At 20.9% G+C, this 13,835-nt stretch overlaps 1 protein-coding gene across 2 annotated transcripts in view; it reads right to left on the reverse strand.

The window, feature by feature from the left end:
- LOC112598783 overlaps nt 1-13,835 on the reverse strand; it is a 114,712-nt gene that overhangs the window by 75,389 nt on the left and 25,488 nt on the right. For both annotated transcript variants that reach the window (XM_025345399.1, XM_025345407.1), the window contains one exon: nt 9,286-9,380. In XM_025345399.1, the coding sequence (XP_025201184.1) occupies nt 9,286-9,343 (58 nt within the window). In that variant the 5' untranslated portion in view covers nt 9,344-9,380. The remainder of the gene's footprint in view (nt 1-9,285; nt 9,381-13,835) is intronic.

The raw sequence follows: 13,835 nt of genomic DNA on the forward strand, positions 1-13,835 counted from the left end.
AACTACTCGATTCCGAAACGAAATACTCTATTTATAAAAGCTCTTTATATTATCATTACACATTATATGTAATATACATTAACGCGTAAAAATATAATTATGCCACATTTATGCATACATTATGACTAATGGCATTGATTAAGTAAACAATTAAATAAAAACAAAATAGTTAATTCTAACATTAATTTTTTTTATGAAAACTGATTTAAATTTGTATAAAATAATATTAATAATAATACGTATTTACACATGGAATGAAAATCCACGCTATGCTAAAAAGATTATATTTTTAAAGCAAAATTATTGATACATTTCTTCTATTTCTTCTATTTTTCTTCTATATATAATATACTTTATAATGTATCATACTAATAAACATGTTTACCACAAATCTTTATAAATAATATGAACTGAATAAGTTTTAAATACGTGTCAGTTATTAACTAATATTAACTGAAATTAATGTAACACAAAAGAAATATAGTTACTTTCACAAATATCAGTTTTTAAACATTTCAATAAGTCGTGTTTTTTTCATTTTCATATCATCTATGACATTTATTTATACAATAAAATACAACGTTATTGAAAAAAAATATTCAAAAGTTAATAATATTAACGCATAAAACGTTGACTAAATCACCAAAATCAGATCAGTATTTATCAAATATTAAACTCTAAGGTTGGTTAGAGAGATTTACATACATTGCTAAAATAATACTTATTTTTATATTATTTTCGTAAATGTTTATAATAAATAAGAAATCTAATAAACATTTTATTTTTAAATAAAATATTTATTTAAAAATTTCAATGTTTAGCATATCATGTTGGAAATGATACCTATATTAGTATATTTTCGCACATTAAAACATTTTAAATTGATTTATCTATGTTTAACATTTTTGGTCGAAACATGGTATAAGTATTCATATAAAAATGATAAACAAAACTTTATTAGTTTTATTTTATTAAGAAACAAATAAAAGTAAAAAAAAAATTAGCATTACAACACGTGAGCCATAAATGTATGTGAGCACTTGTTTCATTCGTAATGTTTTATGATATTGTATTCATTTATATATATATATATATATATATATATCCATAGATGTTTTTTTTTTCATTAAAAACTACAATGTTTATATTTTTTTATTATTCCAAGTTCTTATAGTATATTTACTACGAGTTGAAATTTTTATACTTGCATCATGTATATTTTAACTCAATTTTGTATACCACATATTTTTAACAAAATGCAATCAATATTTTATAGATTTCCACAAAAATGAAAAATGTGATGCTCTTCCAATAGATTACCAATAAATAATCTTTATAATATAACGTTTATTCTATAAAAAAAAAAATTAAAAAAATATCATTTAAATTTGAATAAAAATTTAATTAGGATATAAGGTATAAACGTGCTGTGTGATAATAAAATAGTGCTACATTTCTTTAGATTTTAAAATAAATAAATGGATAAAATGATAGTTATCATACATTTCAACTTGCATTCATGGTTAATTTACAGAATTAAAAATTAAAAATAGTATATACTGGTAAAGGCATGCCTAATACCTCAAGTATAATATTTCTTAAATATTATTAGTATTTCGCTCTTAATTAGCTTAAACTTATGTGAATTTTAATTTTTGAATTGACAAATTTTAACAGTCAATTTTTATCAGATATGCACTTTGAATATTGGAACACTTAATTATAAAAATAAAAAAATTAAAGATACCTATGAAGTTAAATTACGTTAAGTCACGTCAAATTACGTTTTAATTATGTTCTTAATAATATGAAAAATATTAAAATTCTAAATTCTAAAAATAAATAATACCGTAAATATTTCTGCAAACTCTTCGTCATTAAAATAATAGAATTATAATGTTCTATTACATTATTATAATAATTATAACATAACTAACTGAAGAGTACGAACAATTTATAAAATTGCTTTTTATTATACAATTCTTTAATACAATATTATTGTTACAATCAACTCTGGATTTTTAAATTACCTATATAACCTGTAAATATACCATATCATGTATATATACATATTATAAAATATTTTAAATTATGCAAACAATAAAAAAGATAATATCTTCAATCGATTATATTTTGAAATATGCGTTGACAATTTTTTTTCCATTTTTTACTCTTGTGATAGTTTATAATTTTCTAGTCATTTAAATATCAAAATGTTTGTTTTAAAAGGCATAATAACATACAATTTCATATAGGTAAGTCTTTACTTACACAAATTTCTAAATTTCCTCGGGCACTTACAGATTCTAAAAGTACTTACAGAAGTTATGTAAATATTGTTGGAAAATAAAGGAAACACTGTTGAGCATTTTGTCATTTGAGTGGAATTATACTTAGCACGATTAGTGTTTGTGAAAGATTTATAATCATGATAAGAATTTGAAGTCAATTAGCTTTTTATTCGTCTTAAAGCATATAAATTATCTTTATAGTTGATCATTTTAATTTTAAGCACATAAAAGTCGTATATATTGTTGTGAATTATTTGTCCAAATCAAAATAATATACTTTTTAATGACCTAGTAGAGGAAACGTATAAAAATGCCTATAATAATCGATTATTAATGATTAATAATTGAATAAATACGATTAAATTCAATTTGAAACTTTTGGTAGATACCGGTTATACCAAATAATGAATTTAAATTTTCTGCATAACTTTAGTTTCTATTTATAATCTATTAAAGATGTATATTATTTTATCTTCAAGTTATTACGATTAAAGACAAATCTCTACTCGTTATTATTATCGACCATACGAATTGTTTCCTATTTCATACTAAAATATATTTAAACGATCTAAATAATAATAGTTAAATCATAAACATTTTAAGAAACATTAAACATTAATTTAATTTAGTACTCACTAAATAAAATATAAAAATATAGAATATAAACGTAATCTAAATTCTATAATACACATTAAATAAAGATACTCTTGATAGTGTTATTTTCAGTTATTAAAACTACTATTTATTTGTTTAATACATTTTTAAAACTTATGATTGTTTTTTTAATAAAAAAAATGTTAAAATTATCATTGTAAAATAAAATTTTAGGTACTATATTAAAAAAAAAAACTCACATAAAAACAAAATATACACTTCTTTAAAGTTTTAAAAGAAAATATTTTGCAGAACTTGGCGAAAGAACTATTTTTTCTTGTACTTCTTATCGAAGATAAAAAGCTATTGTATTCTAAACCACGTCAGTTGCTTTTATGGCCGTAAGTAGAAGTATTAATTATATATACATATATACGATATTGTTGAAAAACTTGTGTATACCTATACAATTTTTTAGTTACTTAGAAAACTATATTTTTCATATTGAAGTGATAACATAACATATAACTAACATAAATTATTGTTATTATATTTTTAATGATAATAAATTTAAAAAAAAAAGTGCTTAAACAAATAATTTTTTTTTTTACGAGTGTCAATGGTTATCAGAAATTTTGTGGAAAGAAATCAAAAATAATATAATAATTCGTTTATTTATTAAATAATTTATATTTTAACAACAATTTAATTGTTAAACTTCTTCAAATATTATTTATATTATTTATTATTATTAATGTTATTATTATCATATTTTCGCATTGAATTATTTAATAATTTAATATTCATATACAACTCAACATAGTTTTGTATATATCTCAGAGTATAGTATCAAAAAAATTATTTTAGGAAAATATTATATATTTCAAACGATATGTAACTAACTCTATCAGTTTTTATCACTATACATTTTATAAGTTAACTGCATCAATTTGTTTTCATGACATTTAACAGTAATGAATGCTTTATAATGAATAGGTACTTAAGGTTAATTAATGCATCGTAAAAATGTTTATTATAAACGTTTCATGAAAACTGATTATTATCATGATTTTATGGCTTATATTTTTGTACATATGACATTAAAATTAAATAATTGTGGTTATTACAGTAGTTAAATATTTTTGTACATGAAAAATACAACACAAATATTATGTATAAACTACAGAAAAACGATAAAATTTATAAAATAATTTAAGAAATCTTATAAATGCGCATTATTTAATATAATATGATATAATATGATCTATTATTTATAGTTTCTAGTCTTAGGTGGTTTATTACACGTTATTACGTACAAATAAACGAAATAAAATTATTATATATTTATTTTCAAATTATTTTTTCATTATAATATAAAATATATTGAATCATCAAATATTTATTTTATAAAAAAATAAATTATCAACAAATTTGTTACAATTAATAAGAATAATTATTATTTAAAAACATAATAGGATAGTTCTCATACCTGAGAACTAGTTATGAAGTATTTTATAATAATATGTTTTTTGAAATATTTTCGGAACTTTAATTTTAGATTTTAAGCAAAGCAATGAATGTATTGATTTTACAATTTTGTGTTTTTTTTCTGTCTGACAATCAATTTTTAGGCAATAAAAATTCTTTGATTTTTAAATTTGAGGGAGACATTTGGTAAAAATGTAATCTAGTTTCTACTCCTTAGAGAATTCAAAATTAAAAATCTCCAGTATTTTTCAAAATAACTGGGTACATTAGTTTTCCTCAAAATTCATCGTTTTTTTTTTTTTTTTTAAAGGAATGGGAAGTCATCTCAAAACTAATAATTCTAGATACTTTAAATTTATATTAAATGTTTAAATAAGTGTTTTAAATTTATGACACAGTATAAAAAAAAATTTTTCTAGAGATATTTATAGACATGAGAAAATGTTAAGCTTTTTTAAAAAATCAATAATTATCGATAAAAAAAATGTATTTGGTCTAAAATCTTGAAAATGTGATTCAGTTTTTTTCATAAGTTTATCATTTGTCATTTATATTATTTATTTTTATTATTTATTTAAAATCACAATATTTTTTTTATGAACGATTTTCTTATTACAATTTAGATAAATTTTGTTTGAGTTATAAAAACTTGCTCTTTATTTTGTAGTTTATAAAAATATTTTTTTTATAACATATATTTTAAAATTTAATAAATTAAATTATTTATCATAATTCATATATTTTTAACCCAAAAAAGCTAAAAAGATTAATTACTTATAAATAGCTCATACTGTTACAAAAAAAAAGTATAGGAATATAAAAAAAAAAGTCTTTATAGTTATTTTAAGTTCACATTCGAACGAAATTATATATTTAAACGCAGAGTTACCATTTTATTTTAGAAATTATATTGCAATTTAAAAATATTATACTTTTAACGTATATTACCATATTCTAAACACACAATAACATTTTCAAGTACAATATAGTTAGTAACAATTTATTCAACTTACTTTATCATTAAAAATAGTTAAATTAATTAATTAAATACATAAATAGCAGTATAAATAAACAATTAAATATTATTTTTAACAATAAAAACTGAAAGACCACTTTTATTTGAATCATTTTTCGTATCCAATGATTTATGATTGAACTCAAATGTAACACATAAATCATAGTAGCTTACTTCTCAATAACGAGGTTCATTTCGAATTTACTGAAACAACAAAGTGGTTATATTTTTATCCTTTTTTTTAATTTTTTTTTTCCATAACTTTTTTTGAATATGCTGTTTTTTGCTATGGTTCTAACTAAGTCAAAACAAATGACAGAATTCGACGTGAGAATCTATGATTTAGCTGACATGCTCGGTAAATAACATACTCCAATGCTGAATACTACAGAGAAGACGTCTATCACTGACTACACTTAAAAAACACCACGATTTCTAATAATATAGTGATGACGTTTAAAACCGAAATCAAAATATAATTCACATTGATGATTCAAATGGAGTCACAATACCCTATATTACATACAGCTGTTCACGTTACAAGATGCTAAATTTAATATTAAATAAATCTGAAGCGACGTCTGAAACTGATAATTTTTAACGCTAATTTCTTACTATTATATATAACGAAGACATTTTTCTGGAGTATGCTTTATTACATATTAAAGCCCAAGCTTACTCTGTTGTGCACCTAATCCCTAACCTAACCAATTTACAACCGCGCATGTAATCAATAACAATATAATATGAAAATTTTAAGCTATTGTTGAAGATAGTAAGAGTAATTGGTATAAAAAACGTCTTTATGTCTTTAATATTTAATGTAAATTGTATTGATTATTACGAATAAATATTTTTTTTTTTTTTTTCAGTAATTTAATTGGTCTTCATTTCATTTATTATTTATAAATTCCCAAACACTGTAGTAAAATTAGTTTATGGATTGTTATAATTTAAAAAAACTGTATTGTGTTGTCAAACTTTTTTACTGAGGAACAAAAAATCTTTTTAATATATATTGGATATAAACTAAAATAAAAACAGTTTACTTACTATAAATATATTATAAAATATAATTAGTAACATAAGTTGACTGATCCTCTTAGCTCAGAATCGTTTTTTGTACCTATACAATAATTTATTATTGAATTAAATTTTAACCCATACACACAACATTGACTTACTTATTAATAATTAAGTTTACTCGATCCTTTAACCGTCGTAAACTACTAAAGCTTAATTCTAAAAAATATTTTTTGGAAAGAAAAAAACAGTTTTTTTACACTAAATTAGCCTGTAGTGTAAAAATAAAAATATCTTAAACATTATACGTAAATATGGTATGTTATTTTATTCTTCACTCAGAAATTATTAAAACATAAAAATAGTTTATTTTTTGTTTATAACTTTTTAATGGTTTTAAAATGCTAGCTTAGATATTGAAAATCAATAAATCCCTTTTATTTTAAGTTACTGCCAAATGCTTTCTAATATCATTGGCATTATATGTTGATGTATTATGTTTTAGAAATTTAAATTGTTAAAATAAATTATAATAATATAAGTACACATTTTAATATTAGATGAACTCAGATGTATTTAATATTTTTACAGACAGAATCGGCTAGTTATAGTCTATAAAAGAAAACAATTATAAGCACTTTAAAAATTAACAATTTTAAAACACGGTAATAAACATAATTATACTCTTATTTTTTTTTTTAATTATGACAATATTATTCCTTTTAAAGATTTCAGTAATATAGCATAAATATAAAATCTGTTCTGGAATTAATGTCAAACTTAAATAAAATTAATTAATTTTTTTAAACATACTGCTCTATAAATATAATAATTACTAAGAAGAAAAAGATAACTAAAGATCACATACTGATTTTTATTTTAGTATTTGGAAATACTATAATTTATTTATAAGAATTTCTTAAAAGAAAATCCATAATTCTATCACGGAAATCAATAGGTATAAAATATACTATATAATGCCTCTAATAATAACTGTACAACAAAGTGAGTTAACTAATATCACATTTTTTTTTTTTTTTTTGATTTACGTATACGTATAAATATACTAGTGTAATAGTTTAATTTATAAATTTAAATATAATATTTGTTTGTACATTTTGTTTTCATGATTATTTTGAATATAGAATAATAACTTATTAGAATGGTCAAATATATTAATATTTATTTTAAAAACTGCATTAATAATACGTATACTATGATATTGTAACACTCCCACGTTATATATGACTACCACCTTTGATGTGTTCATTTATTTTATGTCAACACACTCAAACATACGAGTATTATGGTCTGATATTGAGCTCGATGCATATAATATTATAAAGTTATAGACATTTTTTCATATATATATATATGCGTGTTAGTGTACGTATATTAGACATATAATCATACTGTATCGAATGGTATAATGTAATCTATTTAGTGTCAGTCTGTCTCCTATTCTGGTATAAAAATAATGTTTGCGTCAACTACAATCTTTTAAAACAAATCGAAGTGCTCGTGTATAGTTTTATTGCATTTTATATTTCGACGACGTCTCGTTAAAGTCATACTAATATAAATACTAAATATGACACGTTTAAAACATGTTTTTGAAGTTTTACAATATAACTACAGCTGAACGGTTTAAAGCGTATAAAGGTGTTCATTGTTTTTCATATGAAAACAATAAGGAGCGAATAATATTCTATACATATAATATTAACTATGACGTATTTTAATAGATAATGTATTCCGTGATTGTGAAAAGACCGAGTATGAAAACACTATGTGCAATAATGTTATTACGACGATAGATCCTACGGACGCCTGGTGCGGCGGAAACGCGCCTTAATCACCATAATTTGTTAATAAAGGATACCTGGTAGCTGTATACAGTAAACTTATAGTGGGTTATGCTAGGGGTGCAAATAGGGTGTCGAAGGAAACGCGGGTCACCGACATCAACGCCTCCTCCGGCACATAGTATCGTCACCCGGCACAGAGTCAAGGTAGGTTCGTATCTTTAAACATATATACCCACCTACGCTTATTTCTAAATAGGCATAGGAGGAACCTTTTGTTGTAATATTTTCGTATCCAAATACGCTAACTAAAATGTTCAGTGTCATCTCATTTCAAGCGTATATAGCAAAAGTATTAATAGAAATCATACTTGTTAACTATTGAAATGTTTTTTTTTTTTTTTTATAATTATATATTTTAAAATACAAAATAAAAATAGTGAAAAAATACCCAAGTATATTGTGACGGTAAATCTTAATTCGATTAATTAACAATATCTTAAATCAATTAAATGAACTTATTTTATAGCTATAAAATTCAAAATCATATCATTTTTTTAAATTTATTTATTTTATAGTAGGTACAATAGGTACACGCCAAAAAAAAAGAAGAGTTGTTTAACGTTTATTTTTTTGTACTTTTAATTATCGTAGTACAGTATCTATTTTAATAAAATATTTAGAATAGATATTTCAATTTATTTATAATATATATTGTTCTATTCCAATATCATGCTTATTATTTTAGTTTTAATTACAGTAAAAATAATAAAATTTTATTTTTTTCGATAAGTCTCAAATTTCCCATATAATTTTGTAGTGATTCTATAACTAACAAAAACAATAACATTTTAATTTTCCTATTTCTTAATGTTTCGTTGAAATTGTCTTCATCAAACTCTTTAAGAATGCCAGTGAAAGATTCTTTTAACAATAGCTTCTCAAAAAAACATTGACCTAATGTTTTAAATCATTGATTTGCACAATTAACTCTAACTACCATACCTCACAAACAATATAATATTTTATGTATTTCTATTCTATTAGATATATACATAATAATTTTTACCTGAAATTAGAGCCAAACACAGCACGAAACACCATTTTGTTAATAATGAATCCATCATTGTCTTGCTATATTCTTCTTCTCTTCCTATTCTGCTTCTGAAATGCATATATAAATTGAAATCTAATTAATTAACTATACTTTGGCTTATGAATTATTAGTAGTAGCTTAGCATCTCTTCTTTGACTTTCTATGAAGTCACCTTGGATTATTTTAAATAATCACACATATATTTGGAAATGTTTAATACCTTGGTTTATGTATGTGAGCATGACGTGTTTATACGTTTCATTATGTATTGTAGTATCTGTTCATTTAATAGATAAAATAAAATTACTTGCATTATAATATTATTTTTTTTATCATCATAATCAATAATTTCAATAAATATTATTATGAAGATTTTTATTTTTTTAAGATTTCGACAGCTAAGGTTATTAGCCTACACAGTGTTATAATTTTTAAAAAAATGTATGGTTAAAGTTTAATTATTTATATTTTATACGTTACACAATTATTTAGGTACTTTAAAAATTTAACTAGGCTTTAAACAAGCACATATATTATATTAAAATAAATAAAATATTATGCCGTTATGATTATTATAATAGTTCATTCATTTGTCGTTTATATTGAAATATATTTTTGGCATAGAGTTAATTTTATTTTTCTAAATTTGTTTATATTTTAATTAAATACATTTAAAACATTTTTAATATAGACCATTATATTATATTATACTAATATTATTTTATTTTTTTATTTTTTTTTTTTTTTTTAATATAATAGTTAATTTGAATTAAACACTATTATTTTTTTACTAGGCTCACCATAAAACTTATTTGCTACAGTTTCTATAATGCTGTATATAATATTAAGAGTTATTTTAATAGTTTTGCAATATAAGTAACAATATTACATAAGAATATGAATATGCAAAATTGATTTATTATAAAAGTTTTTTGTTTAAAAATAAATATATTTTGAAGGATTTTCTTGAGTATTACAAGCAGTGATTACTAATAATGTTAAAAACAGTGATTTTTCAAGTTGACATAATTTATTCATAGCTACTATAATAGGTTTAAAAATGTATACACGATTACATACCTACCAACCATAATTAAATACATTTAAGTGTAAAACAATAATACTAAATGTGATTTTTGTTATATTTAATCACTAAATATAAAATTCATTGTTCATTGTAGGTATAATGATTAATAAATAGAAAAAATGGGTCTTCATTTTTATTAAATGAAGTTAAGTCTTATGAAGATTCGTGTAATCCACGTACCAAACTGGCTTTGATCAACATAATAAAGTCACATTGAAGTGTACATTGTTTTTTTTTTAAATAACAGTGTAGACACATCATATCTTAAAAGAATTTCGATACTTCGAATTAATAAAATAATAATATATTACATACGGATATGGATGAATATTTCGGTGAATAATTTTTTTATTGAGTAAATTGGTTCTTTATTACGTTTAAATAAAATAAATAATGTATTATTAGCATAATATATTTTACTAAAATTAAATTAAAAGAAGTTATTATTTCGCTAAATTAAAAACAATCATATAAAAAATGTTTAAAAAGTGTATTGATTAAAATCTATCTTATAATATTAAAATAATACACCAGTACTGAAGTAATAATTGATAAAAAATTATATGAAGTATTTTAATGACTGGCAACCAAAACGGTAAGTCATCTTTAATAAACATAATATTATTCGTGTCAATCGTACTCAATTTAGATATGAATCTCGTGTGATTGGGTAAATTTCGTTTTTAGATACAGAAGTGACATTTAATACTAAAATATATGAAACATTAAATCCTTCCGAATTGTGAATACCCAATTATCATTAATTACAGGTAATCATCAAGAATTATTTTAGTATACAACACTTCACGTGTTTCATTATGTCGTCCCGCTTCACGCATTTTGTACATCGTAGATAATTCAACAGCTTTTATTATTACACCTATATATTAAAATCGATATACAAATAAAGGCTACAGGTGAGGTTACAAATGTTTATATTATTTATTTTTATCACAACAATGTAAATTTTTAACGAATATTTTATAAACTGGAATATTTGTTCCCAAAATATTGCAAATTAGCTGATAATATTAAATTCCATGGAGTTTTATACGCAAATATAATAAAACAATTTAGAATATTATAACATATATCTCCTGTTTATGATTTATGTTTCAACGTCACCATATATTATGTATTATTACTTGACTTTTTTCACTATTGTATTGTTTTAAATTAAATTTTTTTTTTTTACAAATTATATATTACTTATATATTATTAAGCATGTAATTTTGATAGAATAAATAATAATAATACATAGATACTTATAAGTATAATATTTTATATATTTATTTTATTACCAATGAGAATGGGTGATAATATTTATTTAACATGGTATTTTTAAATTTAAATTATTCGTGGTCTTATTAAGATTCAGATATTTATTTTTATTTTTTTATTTTAATCAGTACTATTTTATTTTTTTACAAAAAAATTACAACATTTTGATTAAGTTATTAGATCATAAACCAAAGACAAGATTTGAATATTAATAAATAAAGTTATGAGAAAATTCAAATATAATATCATCAGCGTTAATTTGTATTTTTTATTTGCAATTTAAAAATGAAAAATAATAACAAGAGCAGATTTACTGTCTACGTGAAGTTTTTGTTTAAGTATTGCGTAAAAATGATATACAAATTCGTTGAAATCTAAAAAAAAAATAATTTTTATACAATCTTTGTTTAGTCCAATATATTGTTACAAATCATTTTGGAAAAGTGTATTTAATTTTATGTCGTTATCATATTTATAATAGATTAATTCCTTTTTTCTAAGAACAGAAAAAAAATAGTTAAATAATATAAAATATGATACTAAAATTGTTCATTACTCATATCTTTTTTTTTCTTTTAATTTATTCATTTATTCAAAAATCTGATTTTTTAAATTTGTAAATATACTTAATAATTAAAATATACTTACTTTGTTTATTATTTATATGTATACATTGATTGTCAATGTAATTGTGTATTTATATTTAAAAAAAAAAAAAATCACCTACCAAACAATTTAAAGTTAAAAATGGTGATTTTTATTAAAAAAAAAATATTTCACACGAAGTGTTTTCATGTTAAATGATACAAACAATTTAATATTTAAAATTTTTTTTTAGTTGTACATATTAAAATAAAATTTTAAAAATCAGAATTTAATACATATTAAAAGAAAAATTAAGGGAAAGTATGTTCAGTTAATTACTGTAAATATATTGTACCTTGATTATCTGAAAATTTTACATAGGAATTATATTTTAAGATTTTAGTTTGTGATACATTCTATATATATATATAATATATATATAACTTACCTAATAAATAATAATTAATTAGTACATTTTCAAAAATGTCAAGTTTATAATAAACTTCCAAATATTTAGTTTATTATTAGTTAAATTAAGTAAAAATATAAAGTTATGTAAAGTTATAAGTATAATAAATTATTTAAGTTAATAAATTACTGGTGTGTACGCAATATTTTCCTAAAGAAGCGGGGTTCAATTAAAACTAAGGACAATCATACAAGCCGCACACACAACCCCGTCATCATACTTATCTGTTTGTAGATTTAGGTACAAGAACAAAGTAAAAACGATAAAGAGTACCTTTGAAGGTCTGGATGTGAAAATACACTCACTAATTTTTTGATATCTTAATCACTGAAATAATATATAAAATAATAGAGCAAAAATTATTTTAAGTTTTATAAATTTAATTTACACATGATTAAATTATTTTAAACACGTATAATAACATAACATAGCTTTAACTTAATTCAACTATTACAATTATAATAATTTAATTTAATGTATAAATTATAAAATATCATATAGAAATGACAAATAACATATAATTATACAATTTTTATTTTCATTTCCATACACATTATGCATAATATTTAAAAATTATTAATATGAATATATTTCTCTAAAGAATGTGTCTGATTTAATGATTAATAATTAATTTTATGTAATAATAATTTTTAAAATGAATTCCTTAAATCTGACTGTATATTTAAATAAATACATAATATGGAAAAAATGTATGACTATTAATTAATTTTTTCTATACAAAATCATTTATTTTTAAATATTTCTCCTTTTTAATTAAAACACATCTATTTTAATTTTTTAAGCAAATAATAAAATAATATTAAAAAAAAAAAAATACATATTTTTCATAATATTCTATACTAATTTTATATTTCAAAACATAATATTTTTCTGAAAATTAATGTGTTGTATTATAAAAATTTAATTTTGAAAAAAAAATTATTGAAGTTTATATGAGCTTTTCAAAGATGTTATTTTGTGATGACTTCAAATCCAATTAAAATAATATTTCCTAAAACATTCATACTTTTTGAGATAATAAATTTTTGTTTTTGAAAGAATGATTTTGATATATTATGAAGCTAAAAATAAAATTTGAA

This window comes from Melanaphis sacchari, unplaced genomic scaffold, assembly GCF_002803265.2.
Source record: "Melanaphis sacchari strain LSU unplaced genomic scaffold, SCAv2.0 Contig0_pilon_pilon, whole genome shotgun sequence".
Taxonomy (NCBI): Eukaryota; Metazoa; Arthropoda; class Insecta; order Hemiptera; family Aphididae; genus Melanaphis; species Melanaphis sacchari.